This window comes from Sarcophilus harrisii, chromosome 2, assembly GCF_902635505.1.
Source record: "Sarcophilus harrisii chromosome 2, mSarHar1.11, whole genome shotgun sequence".
Lineage (NCBI taxonomy): Eukaryota > Metazoa > Chordata > Mammalia > Dasyuromorphia > Dasyuridae > Sarcophilus > Sarcophilus harrisii.
The window spans coordinates 331,494,928-331,520,444 of record NC_045427.1 but is presented as its reverse complement, the minus strand read 5'-3'; the positions used below and the strand labels follow the sequence as shown (position 1 = coordinate 331,520,444).

Below are 25,517 nucleotides of genomic sequence, written 5' to 3'. Positions count from 1 at the left end.
CTCTTTGTTGAAGAAATCCACTTCCATCAGAATACATCCTCATACAGTATCGTTGTTGAGGTATATAATGATCTCCTGGTTCTGCTCATTTCACTTAGCATCAGTTCATATAAGTCTCGTCAATTCTCTCTGTATTCATCCTGCTGGTCATTTCTTACAGAACAATAATATTCCATAACATTCATATACCACAATTTACTCAACCATTCTCCAATTGATGGGGATCCATTCATTTTCCAGCTTCTAGCCATTACAAACAGGGCTGCTACAAACACTAAATGATTGATTGATAATGTTTAATTATATAACACTTCCTAATGCTTCTTTTTATTTTCTATAGTCAATTCACCTTGTTCATTTTACATTTTCATAACATTATCTTTCAGTTGAAATCTTTCATCTTTTCAGAAAAACTGCTTAGCTTTGTTTAATCAGTTGTAAACAAAGTATATTAGTATTGACTATACAAATTTGTCCACACACCATAAGTCATTTTTAATAGCAAGCCAGTTCAGAACCCAAAGACTCAAATGTCTAGTAGCTTCTGGTTGCTAAAAGTCTTTTTGCCTTTTATGGTGTAACCTTGAAATCATCAGGTCTGGTATGGCTTCTCTTTAGGTCTTCCAGTAGAGTCCTGCAGCCACGTTTTTTAGTGAGTCAAATCTCTTCTTCACTCCTGATATTTACACTGTGTCCACAACTCTAGAAATGCTAATAGGACTAGGATCCCAATGAGAAATTCAAAAATTCTTCAGTTCTCTGTAATTCACAGGGTTTTTCTCTTTTCATAAGGGAAGGGAAAGAAAAACCAAGGTGAAGATATTTTCTCATTTTTCTCAAATAATTCTCTTATGAGAAATTTTTGCCAGACTGCTAAATTACAGAATCCCTCTAATTAATAGTAATTTATAGCATTTTTTCATATGACTATAGATATTTAATTTCACCATCTAAAAATTGTCTGTTCATATCCTTTGACTGTTTATCAATTGGGGAATTACTTGTATCATAAATTTGACACAGTTCTTTATATATTTTAGAAATGAGACCTCTGTCAGAAACATATAGCTGTAAAGATTTTTTCCCAGCTTTGTACTCCCCTTTTAATCTTGTCTTTGTTGGTTTTGTTTGTGCAAAAACCTTTTTATTTAATATAATCAGAGTTGTCATTGTGCCTTTCTTAACGTTCTCTAGTTCTTCTTTGATCATAAATTCTTCCCTCCTCCAAAGATCTGATATATAAATTATCCCTTCTCCTAATTTGTTTATGGCATCATCCTTTATGCCCATGTACCCATTTTGACCTTATTTTGGTATGGAGTGTGAGATGTTGGTCTATGTTGAGTTTCTAACATTTTCCAGTTTCCCCAGCAATTTTTCTGAAATAGTAGGTTATTATCCCAGAATCTGTAGTTTGGGGGTTTATTGAATACTAGATTATTATAAGGTTTGATTATTGTGTCATGTGTATCAATTCCATTAATCTACCACTCTTTTAGTCAGTACCAAATGGTTTTGATTACTGCTGCTTTATAATATAGTTTTAGGTTTAGTACTTCTATGACATCATCCTTTGTATTTCTTTTTCCTTTATTCCTTTGGTACTCTTGACCTTTTGTTCCTCCATATGAATTTTATTATTATTTTTTCTAGTTCTATAAAAAGTTCTAGTTTTGGCAGTTTGATTGGTATGGCACTAAACAAATAGACCAATTTAGATAGAATTGTCTTTTTTATTATATTAACTCATCCTACTCATGAACAGTTGATATTTTTCCAGTTGTTTGGATCTGACTTTTATTTGTATGAGAAGTGTTTTGTAATTGGTGTTCATATTGTTTCTGGATTTGCCTTGGCAGGTAGACAACAAAATATTTTATTTTGTCTATAGTTATTTTAAATGGAATTTGTTTTTGTATCTCTTGCATTGGGCTTTGTCAGTAACATGTAGAAATGCTAATGATTTATGTGGATTTATTTTATATCCTGCAAGTTTACTAAAATTGTTAATTGTTTCTAGTAATTTATTTAATTGATTCTCTAGGAATCTCTTAAGTATACCATCATCTCATATGGAAAGAGTGGTAATTTTGTTTTCTCATTTCCTACTTTAATTCCTTTAATTTCTTTTTCTTCCCTTATTGCTAAAAGCTAACATTTCTAATACAATATTAAATAGTGATGACAAATGGGCCTCTAGCTTCTCTTCATTACAAATAGTGCTTGATGTTCATTTTAGATAGAAATTGCTTATTATTTTAAGGAAAGCTTCCTTCATCCCTATGTTCTTTATTGTTTTTAATAGGAATGGGTACTATATTTTGTCAGATACTTTTTCTGCATCTATTGAGATTATTATATAATTTCCGTTAGTTTTGTTATTGGTGTGGTTGATTATGGTAATTGTTTTCCTGGTGTTGACCAGCCCTACATTCCTGGTATAAATCCCTTTTGGTCATAATGTATTATCCTACTGATAAATTTCTGTAATCTCTTTGCTAATATATTATTTAAAATGTTTGCATCGATATTCCTTAGGGAAATTAGTCTATAATTTTCTTCCTCTATTTTGACTCTTTCTGGTTTAGCTATCAGTACCATATTTGTGTCATAGAAGGAATTTGGCAGTCCTCCTTTACCTATTTAGTTTACATATATTGGAATTAATTGTTCTTTGAATGTTTGGTAGAATTCACTTGTAAATCAATTTGGCTCTGGAGATTTTTTCTTAGTGAGTTCATTAATGACTTGCCCAATTTCTTTTTCTAAATGGGACTATTTAAGCAATTTATTTCCTCTTTGGTTAATCTGGGCAATTTATATTTTTGTACATATCCATCCATTTCACTTAGATTATCAGATTGGTTGCCATACAGTTGGGCAAAATAGCTCTTTATTATTGCATTTTCATTGAGGGTAAGTTCACCCTTTTCATTTTTGATGTTGTAATTTGGTTTTCTTCTTTACTTTTACTAATAAAATGAGCCAAAGGTTTATTTTTTTTTTCATAAAACTAACTCATAGTTTTAGTAATTAGTTCAATAATTTTTTTTAGTTTCAATTTTAGTAATTTCTCCTTTGAGTTTGAGTATTTCTAAGTTGATATTTGGTTTTGAATTTGTTCTTTTTCTAACTTTTTAAGTTGCATGCCCAATTCATTGATCTCCTGTTTCTCTATTTTAGAGATACAAACATTTCCCCTAAGAACTGCTTTGGCTGTATCCATAGCTTTTGGTATGTTGTTTCATTATCATTCTCTTGGATTGTTTATGTAATTTGTTGTTTAATCCACTCCTTCTTTAGAATTAGATTATTTAATATCCAATTGGTTTTTAGTTTATCTTTTCTTGGGCCTTTATTAAATATAATTTTTATAGCATCATGGTCTGAACAGGAAGAATTTACTATGTCTGCCTTTCTGCATTTGATTTTGAAGTTTTTATGCCTTCATACATGGTCAGTTTGTTGGTGCCATATACTATCGAGAAAAAGGTGTATTCCTTTCTGTCCTTATTCAGTTTTCTCCAGAGATTTTCTAGTATTCTGTAATTTCTCCCTAGTTTCTTATTTATTTTGTGGTTAGATTTGTCTGATTCTGAGAGGGAAAGGCTGAGGTAGATGTCCTCCACTAATATAGTTTTGCTATTTGTATGCTCTCTACCACTTGGTGTGTGTGTGTGTATAATATTAGTATTTCTTTGTTTATGGTACCCTTTATCAAGATGTACTTTTCTTACATGTTTCTTTTAATAAGATCTATTTTTACTTTTGCTTTATCTGAGATCAGAATTGCTACCCCTGCTTTTTTTTTTTTTAACTTCAGCTGAAGTATAATAAATTCTGATCCAGTCTTTTACATTTATTCTGTATGTGTCTCTCTGTGTAAAATGTATTTCTTTTAAATAAGATAATGTAGAATTCTGTTTTTTAATCCACTCTGTTATCTATTCCATTTTATGGGAGAGTTCATCCCATTTACACTCACAGTTATTATTATTTAAGGGTTAAGATCTTGCTTTGGGGTGAGAGGACAAGAAAAATGGTCTAGGCAGAGATATGGAGCCAGGAGATAGAATGTTAGATAAAAGAACATTTGACACTTTATCATTGCCTCTTGGATGTTCCCTCTATTTTTGATTTTTATGCCATGTTTATTTGTATATCTACTCCTTAATCTTTTATCCTCTTTTTAAGATGCTCCTTCCCAACTTTGTATTCTGCAAAACTATGTGTTTTTTCTCCATGATCTCAACTTCTTTGGTTTTAGTTGTGTTCTGTGGCCTTGGAAGTGATGTAGTTGGAAAAGATATGTTGCTACCCCTAGATTATTTTGCCCCTATTTGCTCTATATGATCAGAATGCTAAGGCCATAAATATTGCTGGGCTGTTGTCTGATAGCCTATTGGTCTGTGATGACGGAGTTTTTGAGAGTACTGAGCAACAATAATGACATAAAATTGACACAGAGGCAGAACAAAATATTTACCTTTCTCCATCCTTTTTTCTCATCTCTTAGTTTTATTTTTTTTAAAGATATTATCTTATAATATTCAGCTCACACCCATGTTCTCTATGTACTTACTCTTTCTAACTGCCCCGATAATGAGAAAGTTTTTATGAATTTCAAGCATCATCATCCCATGTAAGAGTGTAAATAGTTTAACTTAAGTCCTTTTAATTGTAAATAGTTTAACTTAAGTCCTTTTTATTTCCTTTCCTATTTACCCTTTTATAGTTCTCTTGAATTTTATATTTGAAAGCCATATGTTCTATTTAATTCTGGGCTTTTCATCAAGAATGCTTGAAAGTTGTCTGTTTCATTAAATGTCTATTTCCTAAATAGGACTTTGGGCCTTGAGTCAGGAATAAGACATGAGTTCAAATTTGGCCTCAAGACACAATGACTAGATGGCCCTGGCCTAAGTCACTTAACCTTTGATTAACCTTGGCTTCCTCTGTTATAAAATGAAGATAATAATGGTACCTGCCCCACAAAGTTTTTGTGAGGATCAAATAAATAATTGTAAAATTCTAAGATATAGTGCCTGGCATATTATTCTCTTCCCTCTTACATATGAATATATCCAATTCTCACACTCATTGTAAGACATTTGTGCTCTCTCTCTTTACCCTTTGTCTCCTTCAGATCCTGATATTAACCACTTTATTTCCAGTCTACTAATTTCAGACTTCTTACTGTTCTTTCCCTTTCTTAAAATTTTCTACTTGTTTACTAAGTTATCCCATCTGGACTGTCATTTATCATTCTTTCTCTACTTGTTTGGCTTAATCTTAATTCAAAAGAAAGGAGGTCATTCTGTGTAACTGTTCAAACTAGATTATGCCAACCCCCCAAAAAACACTTGTTGTTTCTAGAAATAATAATATTTCTACTTAACAAAAAAAAATTTTTTAACATTCTGTGTCCCGAAGTATAACAGTTGGATATACTATTTTACCTTAGTCTCTTTTCCTCAGTTTTTATTTTTTACTTTATATTTTATTTTACTTTTATTTCTATGGCTAGCAAAAAAATTCCTTATTTCTGAAATATTGCACATTATCTATAAAATCCAGAATTATGTGATCAAATGTTGATGTAAATCATGTGAATCTAGAAATCCACTCAAGAAATAGGAAATTTTATCAATAGAATTTATTCCATGGTTTTATTTTGCAATTGTTTTGTTCCTCATTTTAATTTTTAACTTGTTGACTTTATGAAGGATAAAAATATCTGGTCATTTTGCAAACATACCATTATCCTGCATTTAATAATAAGTTTAAATTTGGGATCTATAGACAAAGATATTGAAACAATCCTGACTTACTTTTTATTGAGTGCATTGTCAGCATTTCTGTATCAAAGAAATTTCATTTTTCCTTTTACTCCTGTAATACAAAAGTGAAATTAGTATTTATATGTAATATATTGTTAGTAGAATTTTTTGACAGTTCACAAATATGATTTTTTTAAGTATAAATGTGTTATTGTATTTGCTATACTATGTGTTTTAAACATCAGTCTACTCACTCTTATTTTTTTACTTACAGTAAAAACCCAGATTCAACAAGGATTAATCTCAGTTGCAGCTCGTACTGTTATAACACACCTAGTAAACCACTTAGGTCACTATCCAATGAATGGTGGTCCTGCTATGCTAACAAGTCAGGTTTGTGAAAATCATGACAATCATTATAGTGAAAGTTCTGAACTTTCTCCTGAGCTTTTTGAAAGTCCAAATCTACAGTTTTTTGTATTGAACAACACAACATTGGTATCCTGTATCCAGATAAAATCAGAAGAGAGTATGCCTGGAGGAGGATTATGTGCTGGGCTCACATCAGCTAATTCAAATGTCAGAATTATAGTTCGTGATCTGTCAGGTAAATATTCATGGGACTCTGCCATCCTTTATGGACCACCTTCTGTAAAATATTCCTCAGAACCAGTGTCATTCATGCTTTCATTGTCTCATAAAGAGAAGTCAGAAGATACTTTAATTTCTAGTGAATGTCTAGAAGATATAACTGTTAGAGATGGACTTGCACTCCAGATTAAGAAAAGATTCAGAGAAACAGTACCAACTTGGGATACAATAAGAGATGAAGAGGATGTTCTTGATGAGCTCCTCCAATATTTAGGTGTTACTAGTCCTGAATGCTTACAGAGGACTGGTGTTTCACTCAACATTCCTGCTCCACAACCTATATGCATCTCTGAAAAACAAGAAAATGATGTTATCAATGCCATCCTTAAGCAGTACACAGAGGAGAGGGAATTTGTTGAGAAGTACTTTAATGACTTAAATATGAAAGCTATGGAACAGGAAGAACCAATGCCTCAGAAGCCTCAATCAGCATTTTATTACTGCAGATTGCTCCTCAATATATTGGGAATGAATTCCTGGGACAAAAGGTAAGGATCCAAGAAATCTTGGATTTTACATTTTAAAACTTTTTGGTTTATAAGTCAGTTTTAGTGATTCCTTCTGCCTTCCTTCACCAATCTCTGGACATAAATGAATATATTAAGATCAGGGAGGCTTATTAATATTCAGATAGGAAACATCTGGATGTGAATCATTATGGAAAGAAAAAAGATAGCTGTATGGCCATTAATAATACGTGTGAGTATCCATATATAATGTGTGTGTTTTTTGTACTTTCACATATTTTCATTTAGGTTCTATATTCTTAAATTCTCACTGCATTAAATAAACATAGTAAATAAGACTGAACACATAAAAATCAAGATTTTCGATTCATTTATTCAGTCTACCTTTAAAATAATAAATTTTGCTATTTTTTTTCTTGCCAAAAATTAAAAAAGTGCAACAAGGCAGTAGTTTCAGAATTTGAAACATTGGATCCAGGATCTAATAGAAAAGAACATGTAAGATTACATCAGAATTATATCCATTTGAGAAAGGTGTAGAATTTTTTAAAAGATTTTTGTTAGCTAACAGTGTATCATTGATTAATATAGGCATTAAATAATAAGGATTTAAAATTTTAGTTGCCTATGGGCAGCTAGGTGGTAGAGTGGATAGAGCAGCATCCCTGAAGTCAGGAGGACCCGAGTACAAATTTGGTCTCAGACTCTTAATATTTCCTAGCTGTGTGAACTTGTGCAAGTTACTTAACTCCTGTTGCCTCAGGGAAAAAAAATTATTTCAGGAAAAGTAAGATAAAGAGTAGCATATTTATTATTATGTTTGTATATAACATATAATAGAAGGGTAGTTATAATATTATTGCTTCAATCAATAAAAATTTATTAAACTCCTATCATGTGCAAGACAACATGGGGATTCAAATACAAAGGAAGAAATGATTCTTACACACAAGTAGCTTATATTTTAATGAGAGACACAACAAGAACGTAGAACTATGAAATGATACAAAATGGTTAAATATATGTCTTTTTCAAATGGAAAGTTTTCGCTATTGAGGGCTTCAGGAAAGACTTCATTTAGGAAGTAATACTTTACTTGTATCATTGAATAAAGAGAGGAATTCTAAGAGGCAGTGGAGAGGGACCAGTTTGACTAGATCAAGTGGCCAATGAGACCAAAAGGATAGGTTAGAAGTAGGTTGTGAAAGGCTTTTAAACCTAAATTGAGGAGTTTCTATTTGATTTCAGTGGCAATAGGAGTTCACTGAAGTTTGTTAAAGAAATAATATGCTTAGATCTGAGCTTAAGGAAAATCATGTTGGTAGCATTGTTTAGGACAAATTCAAAGATTATTAAAAATCATCTGGTTAACTTCAGAAGTTTCTCCATACTGGTTCTGCCTCTAAAGTCATTGTATAAATTTGTATTTATTATTTTATATCTCCGAGCATATTTAGAGTCCTCAGGATCTTTGACTTCCATACATTTTTCTCAGTAATATAGTAGAAGGCTGTATTTAAAGTCAGAGGTTTGTCATTCAAATCCTAGACTTGTTGCTCTAATTTGGGTGACATTGAACAAGTATATTAACTTCTTTTGGCTTATTTTCTCATTTATAAAATTAATGTTGGACTGGATAATCTCTTAGTTGCCTTCAACTTTAAATCTATCATCATCTAATCCTAAGGACATTTGTAGCCCTTATATAATGGTTTTCAATTTTGCAATTGTAATCTATAGACTAATTTAGAACCACATAGTTGGTATAATAATTTCATTTGCATAGAAGGCCTCTGTGGTATAAAAATAATAATTCTTGGCAGTTTACAAAACGTTTTATATTCATTTGATGATCACGACAGTGCATGTGAAGTGGTACCATCCCTTCGTACTATTAATTAAGTCATATAAATAGCCCAAATACTGCTGACGAGGATGAGAAGTGGTTTGGTCAAGCCACAAACTCAGGACAGGAATGTTGATTTTGTCACTCATTCCAAATGCATTATTCTTAATTATCATTTTATGGGCAAATGGTATTACATAATGCATATCATTTGACTTGTGAGCTATCCAAATTCTTTCTGAATCATCATTTTTTGACACATGATTTGGATTCTATTATTTCATCTGATTTATTTTTTAAAGCCATGTACTATAGATGAAATTCACATCCAATCTTGATTCTTCCTTTTGAAATAAGATTAGAGAAATATACATAGTCTAAAAGACTAAAGTTGAAGAGAACAATAGATTGAATCTTCTAATAGAAAAATATCAAGTCCTTACATAGAAATAACAGTGAATGTTCTTTAAAGTTTTTTAAAAATCTGTTCATCTTCGTAGTGGAAATAAAAAATACAAGAAAAATATATAAATATTCCATAAAGAGAATAGAATCTATGTTCTAGGGCTGTCATGTCATTTATTATAAAGGTGATAAAAATGTTTATCCATCTCTTCCTTAGGAGGAGCTTTCATCTCCTCAAGAAAAATGAAAAGCTACTTAGAGAACTTAGAAATTTGGACTCAAGACAATGGTAAGTACTGAAAATTGTCATTTGTAAATAACTATAATGTAATGTCCGACTAGCTCTCTGGAGCGCCTCAGGATCAGCCTGAGTCCTTGGTTGGAGAAGTGAAGGAGGCAGAAGAGCCGCCACTTAGCTGGTCCAAGATGGAGTCTGGAGCCTGATATCTTCTCTGTGGCTTAGAGCTGCTGCTAAGAGAGCGTGGCTGAGAGAGAGTTAGCCCAGACATTACATTTTTTTAAAGTCCAAAGTCTTTATTGTCTCCTTCAGTCTCCCAGTCTGCTCTAGCAGTCAGTCAGTGAGCAGTCTCAGAAGACAGGGTGGGAGTCAGTCACTCCTATCAGGAGTGTAAACCTGATGCTACTACTTCTCCTTGTTGGTAAGTCACACATTGTCCACCTGTATTAGTGACTGGGATATTATCTACACATTCCCTGGTTTCCCAAATCAGTGTATGGATGGACATGTTTTATAAGCACTCTCAGGAGGTGAAATGGTCAAACTTACTGTGCCTAGAGGCACAGAATCTAAAGGCCAGAGAGGGACGGATTTCACCTCTCCCGAGGATATCTCAGTAGTCCCAGCTGCATACAACTTTATTCTCTCTAATTGCAATCCCTTTCTCCCTTCAGATTGCTTCTTGGCTCATTGATCATATAATCCCTTTCTCCCATCAAACAGTAGTCCATTTTTTCCCATGTCTATTTAAATGTTATTATCTAAATTAGAAAATTAAAGCAATATTAATCAAAAGTATAGTTTATTCAGCTTAGAAATATTTACTAAAGTTTTGTTGTGATGCTCGTTTTAGCATGACAGTGGTTCTAAGATGTAACTTCTGTCTCAGATGCTTAGTAGCTTTGTGACCCTGAGCACATCATTTAAACTATCTAATCAGTTATCTTAATCTATGATTTTATAATTCCCTCAATCTAATCTTAGTTTTAAGGAATCAAGTTTCTCTTTGGACTTGATCTTAAAAGGAAAGAAGACCTTTTGAAGAAAATAATACCAGTGATTTTAGACCAGAACATGGATGTATTTCTGTTTTGAAAAGAAGGAATAAATCAGGGTTATGGGTGACTAATTGTGTTTCTGTACAATTAAACTTGTTCTTTGCCCTCATCACCTTATTGCTGTTCCTATCTATTAAGAACCTTATAGTCTTCCGTTTTAAAAATGCCCATGTTAGCAACACTTTTCTGTGCCTTGCCTGCCAGTTACCAAACCTTCATACTCCACTATCATCATCTATCTCTGCTCCCAGTATAACAGAAATTGCTAAAAAATTCATGAAACCATGTTGTCTTCTGATAACTAGTGTAGCATTCTTTCCAATATATTTTTATGGAAGCAGCATGGATTAAGAAGAGTTCAAGGCCTTCCTCCAGCACTGTGTTTTCCTGGGCAAGTCAATTTTCTCATCTGTAAAATGTGATAATAATAATTGTACTAACAGCCATACAGAGGTGTTATGAAAAAAGTTTGTTGTAACTTTTAATAAAACTACGGAAGAGAAAATAAAATTAAGCAAGAAATCTGTCTGGACAATTTTCCAGTAGCAAATATTAACATCACAACTTGATTCTATTCAAAGTTTGTAGAAGACATTGGTTAAAAACCAAAAAAGGAGTTAACAAAATTTTATTGCTACTCTTCAGGCAAGGAAGAGAACAAATTAAAAGTTGGAAGAATTTTGGAATACATCTTTCATTGCTATTTGTTCCTGGACTGCAGCACACATTGGAATAGCTTTGAATATACAGTTATGCATTAATATTCCCTATCTGGTTTGATATCATGTAGTCATCAGATTTTACTTCATTAATTCTAATTTTTAAGGAAATCTTACCTTCTGTAAAGTTTTATACATCTTTTACCATGATTTTCATAATTTTGTTTTATATTTCTTATTTTTTCCCCATTTTCCTTCTATTGTTCTTATTTGGTTTTTTAAATCTTTTTTTTTTTTTTTTGCCCATTTTATTAAATCTGTTTCTCTTCTGGAAATTCTTGCTGGACTTGTGGCCAGTCTACATTGTTATTTGAAACTTTGCTTATCAGTGTTTTCAAATCATTTTCTTCTCTCATGTCTTGTGCTTCCCTGTCATCATAGTAGCTGTTTATGGTCTAGTTCTTTCTTTTTTTTCCTTATTCCTCCAAGCTGTTCCTTGACTTTGGACTTTATGTTACTGTTGGACTTTCTAGGGCATAATGTTCAGAAAACTCAAGCACAAATAATGGCATTAAGGGGTCACTATAATCAACAAAGACTACTGAGATTTTGTCTATCATAAAATAGGTTTAAACCTTCTCATAACATATTGCACAATAGTTATATTACCTAGATATCAAAGGTCACTTAAATGAATTAGAAGAGCCAAGGAGATACTTTTTGATGGATAATGGAAGTTTGTTTTTTACATTTCATAATTCTTTGTAGAAGTCAACAAGTTTTCTGTGCTTCCAAAGTAGTGTAATCTGGAGGGGAGGTCTGTTCACAGCTCTCCTAGTCTAGGGTCTACAGGTTCTTCACTCAGGTTTGGGTCTATTAGTTTTGGTGTGGTTGAGTTTCAGTAAACTGCTACTAGGTTCTCATTCTGGGGGGTTCTGTAGTTTCAGAGCACATGTATTTCTGGTTTTTTGGTCTTCTGCTTTGGTTCTAATACTGTAGGCTTATATGAAGATGTAAAAGCTAGAACTGAATTACACTCTTCTGGAACCAGAGCTACACAGCCACTTTTTCAGAATTTGTTCTGTGAGTAGTCCTAAGCTAGACTCTACTACACTCACTTGCATCTGCTCCTTTCTGTCCTGTATTTGTGATCTGGAACTTGCTACTGGGAAATAGAGTTGCCAAGGGACATCTATTTTTACAGTGTGCTCTTTATTCCATTGCTTCTTTCCCCTAGTATTTTGTCTCAGCTCTCTGTCTGTCTTTGGATGCTGGAATCCATCTTGTAGCCCTCACCATAGTGTCCACAGACCTCAGTCTCCCTAAGCTTCTCTGGCTGTAAAAATAACTCAGTAAGACTTTTTATGGGTTCTCCTTATCAGAATTTGGTCTGTCACATTTTCTTGTTTATGAATATGCAAAAATGCTTCCTCTCACTTTGTCATCATGACTCCACCCAGACTCTCCTAGTATGATGTTACCTAAACTTATGTATTTATTGAATGACATGCCAAATAGATTATCAAAAGGTTATTTCCTAGGCTAGAAAAAATAAAAGCAAAATTTATCTAGAGGAAGAAAAGATCAAAAGTATCAAAACTAACAATGAAAAAAGTTCAAAAGAATGGGACCTAGAACTTCAATAACACTTCAAAGCACTAATTTTTTTTTTCATATTGGTTAAAAAAAACAAAACAGAAAAGTTGATTAATGGAACAGATTAGCTATACAAAAGCAAATGAATTAGCAGCATAGTGTTTAGGAAACCCAAAGATATCAAGCAGTGAGGTTAAGGGGTCTCTATAATCAATAATTGTTGCTGGGAAAATAGATTTAGTCTGATATAAAGTAGGCTTAAACCAGCTCATATCATATTGCACAATAGTTATGTAACATAGATGTAAAAAGGTCACTTAATTGAATTAGAAGAGCCCAAGAAAGAGATACTTTTTAATAACTATGGAAAATGGAAGTCTGCTTGTTTTCTTAACAAATTAGGATAAAGAATTTCATATAAGATAAAATAGAATATGCTGATTCCATAAAATTAAGAAATACATAACATAAAATCAGTGCATTAAGAATTAGAAGGGAAATAGTTAAGTGGGGGGGGAGGGGATTTTTGTAGCAGGTTTCTCTAATAAAGATAAGTAATAGATTCAAATATATAATAATAAATAAGTGGTCAAAAATTCGCAAAAGAAGCAAAACACATTGTATATCCAACAAGATCATGCAATGATCAATTCTGATAAATATAGCTCTTTTCAACAGTGAGATGATTCAGACCAGTTCCAGTGATCTTGTGATGAAGAGAGCCATCTATACTCAGAGGACAGACTATAGGAACTGACTGTGGATCATAACATAGCATTTTCACTCTTTTTGTTGTTTGCTTGTATTTTCTTTTCTTTTTTTTCCTTTTTGATCTGATTTTTCTTGTGTAGCAAGATAATTGTATAAATATGTATGCATATATTGGACTTAACATATATTTATACCATGTTTAACATATATTGGATTACTTGCCATCTACGGGAGGGGTGAGAGGAGGAAAGGAAAATTGGAACACAAGTTTTGCTAAGTTCCATGTCGAAAAATTATTCATGCATATGGTTTGAAAATAAAAAAGCTTTAATTAAAAAAAATATAGTGGGTGGATCAAAGAAAATCAGCATATAAAAGCAATGAATCACAATAATAAAAATTAATCTTGTCCCTAGTTGGGAATAAAATAGTAATTAGCAAGTAAAAAAAAAGAAGCAAAACATAGTCTTAATTACCATATTCAAATTCTTTGTTCACTATTGTTAATATTATTCATTTCTTGTGAGATCTCAGCCCTAACTTAATCTGTCTTATTCTTCTTTTCCTTCTGTCTAGATGATGAACATAGTTGTTGTCAGAAGTCTTACAGTATGTTATCTAACTAGGCCTTTTGCTTCAGAAAAGCTGTTCCTCCTTGACTGATTCTCTATCTCACTCCCCACAGAAGCTATTACAAGTCTTTTCTTCCTTCCTTCTCCCCCCCTCCTCTAAGAACCTTGCCTGTCTTGTGAGAAAATTGAGGTCTTTTGTTGTGAATCATTCGCACGCACACGCGTGCACATGCACACATACACACACACACACACACACACACACACTCCCCAGGATCTGACAAAAAAGGACTAAAGGGAAATAAGCATTTATTTAGTATTTGTTATATGTCATGTACTGTGGTAAGAAATTTTACAGATATTGTCTTTGTCTTCTGATCTTCAAGTCCTCTCTATCTGTGGTTCCTTCCCTATTCAAATATGCCCAGTTTGTTCCTTGTCTTAAAAAACAACACCAAAAAAGCCTTCCCCAGATTCTGCCTCTTCAAATTATAGCCCTCATCTCTTTCTCTTTGTTACTCATTCAAAAAAACAAAAAACTCTTCAACCTTTTATAATTTGACTTTTTCCCTTATCCAGATTTGCCAATGGTCATTTAAATGCCGAATCTTCTTATCAACCTTTCAGCCTCATTTCACACTCTCTTCTCTTAGAAATTCTCCATTTTGGATTTTCATGACCATTTTTTCCTGGTTTTCTTTCTATTAATTGTTACTGTTGCAGACTCATCATGTACATAGTACCCCCTAACTGTAGATGTTCCCCATGTCTCTCTCTTAAGTCCCTTACATTTTCTTTCTCTGCATTCTCAGGGATCGTGAACATCAAGGTGTGCATAGCAGGCTGTATATGGAGTCAGGAAAACCTGATTTCATATCTGACCTCAGACATTGCTGTATAACTAAGTCACATAATCACATAACCTGTTTGCTTCTGTTTATTCATCTGTAAAATGAAGATAATTATAGATCCTACTTACTAATAAGTTAAGATAAAGTAAGATTTTTTTAAGTGCTTTACAAACTTTTAGAAAATTCTGTCTTAAATAGTATTAATATTAATATTATTATTAAGCTCATCAGCTCCAGCGGGCTTAATTATTATTTTATGCCAGTGATTTCTAGATCTTTATATTCTTTCCCTTGAATTTCAGTCACATTCAGTGAATTTCCAATATCCATGTCCAGGATAAATCTCAAAGTCAACATGTCTAAAACTGAACCTCTTCTTTTGCCCTTATCAAATGCATACTACTTCAAAATCCTCCTTTTATGTTGCAAGCACCACTATTTTCAGTCCCCATGTTCATAATTTCAGCATCATACTTGATCTCACTCTATTTCCTCTCACTATTGTCATGTCACTTAACAATCAGTTGCAAAATCTCACAGTTTTTGCCTTCACAATATTTCTCTCATCCTCATTAGTTACATAGATATCTTAATTTAGGCCCTGATTGCTTCTTACTTATATTACTACAACAGGCTCTTAATGCATCTTCCTACCTCAAATCTCTTACCACTGCCAGTCATCCTATACAGTATTGCCAAAGTAATTCTGTAATCAATGAATTCCAGTGGTTTCCTGTTTCCTCTAGATTCAAATATTAATTCTTCAGTTTAGCTTTTAAAAGCTTTTCCAACTTTGCCTTCACTTACCTTTTCAATCAGCTTTGGAAAATAATGGAGGGCCTGGAAAATAATGGAGGGCCTGGCTTGCCATGATCAGTGGAGTCATGAAGTCAGACACAACTGAACAAATGAACAGCAGCAATCTTTCAAATTCACTCTCTAGCTCCAAAAATGAGCATCAATGAAACATTTCTTAATGTAGCAGTTTATAGCAGGACAACTTTGAAACTAACACGATGAATTCATTATTATTATTATTATACTTTTTTTAAAAAGCAGTAGGATGGATATTCAGTTCTTTTTGTTCTTTGCATATATAAAAATAATTATTTAAAAACAGATAAATTGTGATCTCAAAATATAAATAAGTTGAAAAGTAAAGCATGACATAGTAAATAGACATAGTAAATAGAGTTCTAGAGTTAGAATCAAGGAAACCTGAGTTCCATTCCTGTGCAAGTCACTTAACTCTTGGTGTCTCAGTTTCCTTAGGGTTAGATACAGTGACTTTTAAGTTCCCTTCAACTTCTAACTATATAGGTCTGTATGAATTCTCCTGTGATATAATTGACATAGAATCTATATAGTTAAATTAAAAAAACACTTGATTTCATTCAAAAGACTTGAATCCCTGTAGGTGACATAATAATGGGCTTCCAATGAAGATCTAGGTTCAGAGCTCACCAGACTGCTCATAAATCGCTTAATCCCATAATCTCAGATTATTTATCTGTAAAATAAGGGGAAAAGGGATGTTGACTCAATGGCCTCTAAATTCTTGTTTTACCTCTAATGCTGTGATTTATGATCTTATGATCTAATCTTGCATCTATCCTATACTAGTTTTGTGGCTGTGGGAAAGTCATTTAAACTTTTGGGGCTTAGTTTCATTAATTCCAAAATAGGGATAGGATAGATTATTATCTATAAGGGCATCATCGTACACTTTGTAGGACATGGCTACTAATGATAGCTTAATACAGTTATGATCCAAAAGAATTTTAATAGACTAATTAGAGTATTGGGATGAATCTACTAAAATTATATTCAGTCGAAATAAATGCAAAGTTTTTCACTTGAATACAGAAAATCAGCTTCACAAGTATAAGAGGAGGGAACCATGGTAATATAATTCAGAAAAAAGCTCTAGGACTTTTTAAAGTCTACAAACCCAGTATGAGTCAGTAGTAGTTTATAACAGTCAAAAGAGTCCATATAATCTTGGACCACATTTAGAGAGAGATATGGGAATTGAGGATATGACAGTTCTATTATTCTGATGTTATCAGACCTCAGATCGAAAAGTGGATTCACTTCTGGGCATCACAATTTAAGAAAGACATTGACAAGCTACAGATTGATAAACTGTCCTAAAGAGTGCTACTAGAATGGTAAAGGGCCTTGAGCCTGTCATAAGAAATGGTCAAAGGAACTGTGAATGTGTTAGCTTAGAGAAGAGATTTGTAGGGCAGAGGCAGTGGGAATGTGGTATGGAGGTATTAGACTTTTTCTGTTTGGCCCAGAGATTAGAGCCAAAAGCAAAAAGTGAATATTTTTTAAAATCCAATTTAAGCTTGATGTTAGGAAAAACTACCTAGTAATTAGAGCTTCCTAAAATGAATTGGTTCAAGGGGCAATGGGCTTCCTTTCTTGAAAATCTCCAAATAGGCAAGATTGACTACTTGTCAGGTTGTATTATGGTGGAGATTCCTTTCAAAAATGGATTAGACTAGATGATTGTTGACATCCTTTTTAACTCTGTTTCTTTAGAACTTTTCTCCTTCTTGTTTAAATTAAATTGGTCTAGAGAAATCTAGGACAAACTGAAATTTTTGACTGGAATTCCAAAGTAGTTTAATTTCTTAATAATTTTTTTAAAAAAGAAGCAGGTCAACAATATTATTAACAATAGACTTCCAACTAAGATGGTTACCAAATAGAGGCTTACTTGCCTCCTCTAAAATACTCCTTCTGCCAGAAATCTGAAATTCAATTAGACTAAATGATCAGTGAGAAATTTTAATCATTATTTAACCAGAACTATATAAAAAAATCAGCTATAAGCCCACAAATTCCAATCATTACTAGAGACTAGTTATCAATATGTACAGACTGCAAACTTATCCCCAGAGGGAGAGAGAATCCAGAAATCACTAGGGTAGAAAGAGGCAGCATGGCAGTTGAGACTGGATCAGCTGAAGCAGCTCTACAAGTATTCTGGTCTGAAACACCATAAATGGACCCAGAAGATGGATCATTTGAAATCTAAAATATTTATATAGCACTAATTTCAGGAAGTAGAGATCAATAATAGGAGTCCAGGAAATTTAAGTTTACACTAAGCAGGATTAACCACCCCAACCAAAATTGTATCAGAAATAAGTAAACAAAGGATGACACAGACCAATATTGAATATTATAAGTCAGGAGATCTGTATAAAAATAACCTAGGAACAAATGCAAGCAAAGATTCAAAGGATACAATGGATTTTCTGCAAGGAAAAATAAATACCTAGAAGAATTTATAAAGAGAAAACAATTAAATATAAGATCTAGAAGACAAAATTTAAGGGAGCAAGAAATAGTATAGAATATGAATTGTAATTCTTAGCCAAGAAATGTACTCCCTTAAAATTAAAATAGACCAAACAGAAATCAATGGCTACATGTAACAGTAAGAAATAATAGAACAAAATAAAAAATATTAGAAAAAAAAAAAGCAAAACAAATGTCTTGATTCCAAAAAGGGAAAGAAAAGGAAAAATAAATACCATCAATTAGGGAATGACTGAATAAATATATAATATGACTGTATACAAATGAACGTATGAATAAATGTGTAAAGGAACATAATAAATTATTATTAAGCCATAAAAAATAATGAAAAAAATGTTGTTGTTTTTTTTAAATCCTGGGTAGTATGAACTCATAGAGTGAAATGTGAAAACTATATAAATAACTTAAAGATATCTTCATTATAAAATAAAGCATGTTTTAAAGATTTAAGCACTCTTTATCAAAGCAAATGATGAGCTCAATCTTTAGGTAACAAGTGATGATGAAACAAATTACCTATCCTCTTTATTGAAAGGTAATGGACTGAAGATATAGAAAGAGATACATTCTTAAATGGGCACAGCTATTTTTCTTGGCTGTGCTTACTTGTTAGTGTTTTGGGTTTTTGTTTTTTAAATTTCTAATAAGAGAGGTTAGCAGAATTAGAGAGAGAGAGACAGAGAGAGAGACATTTAAACTTTTTTTTTTTTTAATTCATAGCTTGGTTCTTTTCTACAGTGGTGATTCAAGGCAGTTCCAATAGACTTGTGATGGAACGTGTCATCCACATCCATAAATATGAAAACTGAATGTGCATCAAAGCATAGTATCTTGGGTTTTTTTCCCCCTTTGATCTGATTTTTTTTGTTGTTCAACATGATGAATATGGAAATATCTTTAGAATATTTATCTATATCAGATTACTTGCTGTCTTGGGGAGGAGGAAAAAAGTAAGGGAGAAAAATTTAGAATACAAGATTGTGCAAAGGTAAATGTTGAAAACTATCTTTGCATGTATTTGGATTTAAAAACACAGAAAGGAAGTTCAGAAGGAAATGCAAATAAGCCAAGCTAGTTTTAAAATTAGTTTTCTGAATTTATTATATACTTTTTTAAAAAGTGAAATGAAATAGAAATTCATGGCTTCAGTTATAGTCCTTTTGAATAGTACTAATTGGGCTAACCTTTTCTTTTGATGTTTAAATTCAGAATTTAAAATTTGAAAAAGAAAAATAGCAATAACAATTTAACAGCATTAAACCCAGTAATTGTGACTTTTTAAATTTTATTTCTCTATTTTTTTTTCCTCTGTAAGTTATAGTGCAGTTAAGAAGAGAAAGAAATGCTCTTTATTGCCCATTTCTATTTAAATTGATTAAGCTACTACTGTTGGTATTCACTGACTCACTTTGCTTGATGGTCTAGCAGTGAAACAATGCAGCCAATAATAATTTATTTCAGATTTATCAAACCAATTTAATCTAATTGGGAAATGCCTTGGTCAGAATCAAGAACTTTTTGCAAGTTTACATAAATTAGATGGTCTAAATACGTATATTATGTCCTTTTTTAACTACCAAATATCTTTGTATCAGTCCCAGGACTTTTTGATTTTTTTTTAATTTCATAGATATACTTTTAAAATAAATAATATGATTTTGGCTTTTATTCCTACAGCCGAGAGACTCACAAGATTGCTGTATTTTATGTGGCTGAAGGACAAGAAGATAAGCACTCCATTCTCACTAATACTGGAGGAAGTCAGGCATATGAGGATTTTGTAGCTGGTCTTGGTTGGGAGGTATTAGTTTTATATTTTATAATATAGTTGCAATATAATATATAACATGTAATATATTATACTTAAGTACATATGTATAATATAGTTTTAAATTTTATATAAATATTTTATAAAGGATTTTAGATTCTTGTTTTATTTCTTAAAGAGAAAAAAAGGTGTTTTCTTCCTTGTTATCTTTTTTTTTCTTTATGTTACTAAAAAGTTCTGGGAAACCTCTAAAACCACTTTTAGTCATTCTGTTGCTCCTGCTCTGACAAAACAGCACTTTTTTAGAGTGTCATTAGAACTGTGTCTCTTCCCAACTTCCTCACACTTGCACATCGTAGGTATTTTAAAAATATATGTGTTCAGTTGCAACTGAAATTGAACCACCTGTATGATTTTGGGCAAATCAATTAATTTTCTGTCCCTGCTTCTTTGTCTATTAAACAGATAATTAAACCCATCTCCTAGTACATAGTACTAGGAGTATTATTTGTGATAAAGTATACAAATGTGGTTTGAACATTATAAAAATCTAACACAAATAAATGAGATTGTATACAGATTATCCAACATTAACTATTAGCTTTTATGTGTAACTCTTCACAGTGTATTGTTAATATTTGAAAAATATTCAGTCTATATTCTTTATGAAATGAAAGATTAGTTTCATTTTATCAGGTGGTTAAGTCCTCCTATTTAAAATTTAAAATTAATTAATTTTTATCATGAAGAAAAAAGTACTGTAGAGTATTAAATTATTATTTTCTGGCTCTGGTCAAGGGCAAAGTAATAACATAAATTAAAAGAATCATTTTGGGTTGATTATGTATCACTATTAATTTTAATGATTAAGTATAACTATTGATCATAATCAAATTTACATCTCTGTATACATTTTTATCCTTAAGCCATTTCCAGTCTTTTTTTTTTTTTTTTTATTTCTTAGGCATATGAACTCCCACAAGCCTTTGTAATTTATGATGAACACATATTGGGCAAACATAGAATAGCATTACTCAGAAGTTGATTTCTTTCCTAATTAGTTTCTACTAATGAAGTGTCCTCAGTTCAGAAATAAAATAATATGTGAATAGTTGAATTCTGATTTAGTTTCAATATAATTTTTTTAATAATTGAAAAATTTTATTTTCACAATTTAAAATGTCTATGATTTGGCTTTTTAAAATTATGGAAGTTTAGCACTTTTTTTGTTTATTTTTTTCTCACAGGTAAATCTAACAAATCATTGTGGCTTTATGGGAGGATTGCAAAAAAACAAAAGCACTGGATTGACCACTCCATATTTTGCTACTTCTACGGTAGAAGTAATGTTTCATGTCTCAACACGAATGCCATCTGATTCTGATGACTCTTTAACCAAAAAAGTAAGTGTTTTTTTTTTTTTTATTATATCATATACCTTAACAAAAGCTGATTTATTACTTAAAAGAATATTCTAAGCTGCTATATTCAGATATAAATCACTTATTCTATGTTTTCTTAATATGACTCCTCCTTTGCAATGCATTACTAGAACTGTCATTATGAAATATTATAAAGCAATTCATGATTGACATAAGAAAAATATTATAATTAGGGGTTGACTTTCTGAACAGAACCTTAGCTTCAGATAAAATACAGATATGATCAGTAGTATGTAATAAAAACAAGTACACTACTTTGTACTAATTTAAAATAGAAAATATTTTGCTAGGAGTGCTATAAAAATCAATATTTATTTGCCAGTTTACAAGACATTCATTAAGCATATTTTATAATGCTATGGGCTGAGGATAAAAAGACAAAAATTCAACAGTTCTTGATGTAAGATTACATTCAGGAGGAGGAGACATTCTGTACAAGATTATAAGAGAACTTTAGATTCCAAACACTTGTTTACATTTTATTCTGTGGTCCCTCTCTCATCATTTTAGAATTAAAGTTTTCTTTGTAATGATTTGGGTGATCTGTTTCTTTTAAAAAGTTTACCAAGTTCTTTGAGCTGAGACATATTTCTTCCTAGATAATGTTTCTTCTAATAATGAGAGGCCTTCTCAGTCATTTCACTATCCATTGAACATCCTTAAAATATTGTAATAAGTATACAGTTCCTTTTTTTGTTATTGACAAAAGTCATGTTGGTAAATGTGATTATAATTCATCCAGAAAAAAGTACTTTAAAAGTTAAATACAAATTTAGTATTTTTTTTAACCTTCTCTTTTCTCTGTATATTCAAAACTATTCCTGAAAAAAACAGTATTAGACTAAATAAAGGCTAAATCTACCATATAAAGCAACACCACTATCATCCATTAAAAAAAGCCAAGAATACCCCAAATGGGGAGTTACAAAGTGTCTGAAACAGCAAACAAATAAGAAAAGTTAGGGATTGCTATTTAGTAATATTTGATAAGGAAAGTGTATTCACTACTAGATCAGGTATACTAGTATGTAGGGTATTTTGCCATCTAATTTTTAAAAAGTACATATGAGAGCAGTTATTAAATATTTCTACCCTAGTCAGTATGATTATTTTAAAAGGGTATGAGATTTGAAATCAGAAGACCTGGTTCAAATTCTGGTTTTGTTTCGACCTGTATGATCTTGGGCAACTCACTTAAATACTTTGGGCCTCATATTCCTCATCAGTAAAATTGGAGAGTTGGTCTAAATGATATATGCTACTCCTTCTTGTTTTAAATCTATAAGTGTGTGATTTTATGAGGTATTTTGGTGTGATATATCTTAAAAGGAAAATATTTTTATTAGAAAATAAAACTATGAAAAAAGTACAGTTAATTTTTATATTAATTTCCTTAAATAACAACAACAAAAAAGTCTTACTGCACTGGTATTTTTTTTTCCAGAATTTAATAAATTCTTCATTAGTGATAATAAGTTGAGACCTTGAATGTGTGTCCTATTACAAATGAACAATTGGATATCATTAAATTGTCCCCTTTTGCTGTGTACATATATCTTCAGATGTACTAATCCATTCAGTAGACACATTAATGAGCCCTGGTTGAAGTGTAATATTGAGGGAAGTAAGGTTTGTTGACCTCAGCATGGAGTTTAATACCTTTAAATTAAATTAGTTACTTGACAGTGAGAATAAAGAAACAACCATGCCTCTGGCAAACTAGAATTATTGATGTCTTTCTTGTTCTTGATGTTAAACTTTGCTGGAAGGAAAGGGGCAAAGGAATCATTTATGTCTATTTTAAAGACACTAACTTTACTCCTAACTTTTCATTTGAAATGTTGTCTAGTAATTTTGTAAAATGATTGTTTTAAGATGTTATAAAAATAAGTATGGCTTGTAATTTTCTCTGGAAATTTTAAAGTACAGCTTTTTTTTTCCCTTAAGAAGAAAGAATTCAATTTTTCAATATGGTCAGTACCTAGTAGCAGTAACTTTTCTATATATTTTGTCACAAACAGTCCAATGATAGTCAATTTGGGTCATTGATTTCTTATACCCTGGTGGAGTGTTACTGGTCATCTGCCAGTCTAAATTATCTCTTTAAATTGTCTCTATCTATGTAATGGAAAAATATCTAAAAGTAATTTCATTTGCAACACCTAAAAATCAGAAATGCTATAAACATTGACGTAAAATGTTCATAATATCCCCTTTCATTTCTTTATTTTTAAATAAATTTTATTGATGTGTTATATATACATATAAATATAACTATGTATAAATATCTGTTTCTATCTATATATAGTTTCCCCCATTATATCCTTTTTCTCCTCCCAGAGAAGAAACCCTTTATAACAAATAATATTTTTAAAAACAAAAAAGAAAGAAGAAAAGCAAAATAATACCACAAGTGATCAGTACTCTGAAAACCTCTGATTTCTTAAAATAGAAATTTAATCATGTTCCTTATCCTGTTGCTTATAGGATAAAATACAAACTCACTAGTCTCACATTTAAAAAGTCTTCACAATTGATTCCAACTTATCTTCCTGACTTTATTTCATATAATTCCCTTTCACCAACCACATTTTAACCATGTTGCAACTGTCTTTTCTTTTACTTATCCACTTATATTCATTCATGCAAGCTGTTTGCTATACTATACTTACAACATACTTTTTTCATAATGCTATCTGTTGAAATCCCTTTTCTTCCTTCAAGAAGCAATTCGCATGTTAGGGAAAAGTCTCAAAGATAAAAATAAGTAATTTTGATTATGTGAGATTTCATCATAGAGCACTAACTTGAAATAAAAAAACCTTGATTGAAATCTTTTTTCAGACATTTTCAAGCAGTGTGATATTTGATGAATCACATATCCTCTCTGTATTTCATTTTTCCTTATCTCTAAAATAAGGGCATTGGACTCATTGGCTTCTTAAGATTTCTTCCAGCTTTAAAGCCATAATCATAAGATCCAATGAAAATTTTTGCATGAACAAAATTAATATAACTTACATAGGGAAAGAAGTAAATGATTAGGGGGAAAAATTTGCATGAGTGTCTGATAAAAGTCTGATATCTCTATAGGAGGCTACAACATAAGATCAAGAGTTTCTCTCTGATGGAAGATATTAGCAATTAATCCATCAAGTATTTATTACTTTTAAGTGCCAACTGTGTGCCATATGTAGTATTAGATTCTGAAGATATTAGTGCAAAGAATGAAGCAATGTCTACTTGCAAGGATTTTATATTCTAATGGAGGATAATAAATAAAAATATATACAAAATAATTTAAATACAAGGTAGTCAGGATAGCTAGGTGATGTAATAACCAGACCAATGGATCTGAAGTCAGGAAGACTCATTTTGGGTGACTCACAACTTAATACTTTTGAGCTATGTCAATTGGGTAAATCACTTAACCCACTAACCCAATTTCCTTCAAGGTCTTCAAGTCATTTAATCTGCTAACCCAGTTTGATTCAAATTCTTCATCTGTAAAATGAGCTGGAAAAAGAAGGGACAAGCTTCTACAATATCTTTGCCAAGAAAATTCCAAATGGGGTCACAAAGAGTCAGACATGATTGAAACAAATGAATGACAGAAAAGTTTGGGAAAGAGGGCACTAACAAACAGTTGGGGAGGTTTAGAAAAGGCTTCATGGAGAAGATAATGTTTACAAGGAAGGAAACTTAAACTAAATTTAAGTTTGTATCTAAGAGAAGAAACTTCTTACAAGAATTACAGACTTTACAGTCATATGCAAGATTGTCCTACATCACAAATAATAAATTAATGCAAATTAAAACAGCTGCAGCATTATAGAAAATTGGCACCCCTTCATCATTTCTTACATCATAAACACTCTTCATATATGCACATACCCTAGCTTGTTCACACATTCTTTAATTTATGGGTATCCCTTCATTTTCCAGTTCTTTGCCATTGCAAAAATGAGCCACTATAAGCATTTTTGTACTTATGGTACAAAAGTACTTATGTACCCCATTTGGAATTTTCTTGGCAAAGATATTGTAGAAGCTTGTCCCTTCTTTTTCCAGCTCATTTTACAGATGAAGAATTTGAATCAAACTGGGTTATGGATTCTTTTTCTCTTTCTTTGATCA

At 31.7% G+C, this 25,517-nt stretch overlaps 1 protein-coding gene across 15 annotated transcripts in view; it reads left to right on the top strand.

The window, feature by feature from the left end:
- The window catches only part of RALGAPA1 (Ral GTPase activating protein catalytic subunit alpha 1), a 289,451-nt gene that overhangs the window by 201,366 nt on the left and 62,568 nt on the right, over window positions 1-25,517 (top strand). For 9 of the 15 annotated variants that reach the window (XM_031952869.1, XM_031952861.1, XM_031952860.1 and 6 more), the window contains 5 exons: window positions 3,184-3,234; window positions 6,055-6,919; window positions 9,367-9,438; window positions 19,848-19,971; window positions 21,186-21,341. In XM_031952869.1, coding sequence (XP_031808729.1) covers window positions 3,184-3,234; window positions 6,055-6,919; window positions 9,367-9,438; window positions 19,848-19,971; window positions 21,186-21,341 — 1,268 coding nt within the window. The remainder of the gene's footprint in view (window positions 1-3,183; window positions 3,235-6,054; window positions 6,920-9,366; window positions 9,439-19,847; window positions 19,972-21,185; window positions 21,342-25,517) is intronic. The other 6 variants (XM_031952862.1, XM_031952868.1, XM_023503368.2 and 3 more) reach the window with 1 other exon arrangement.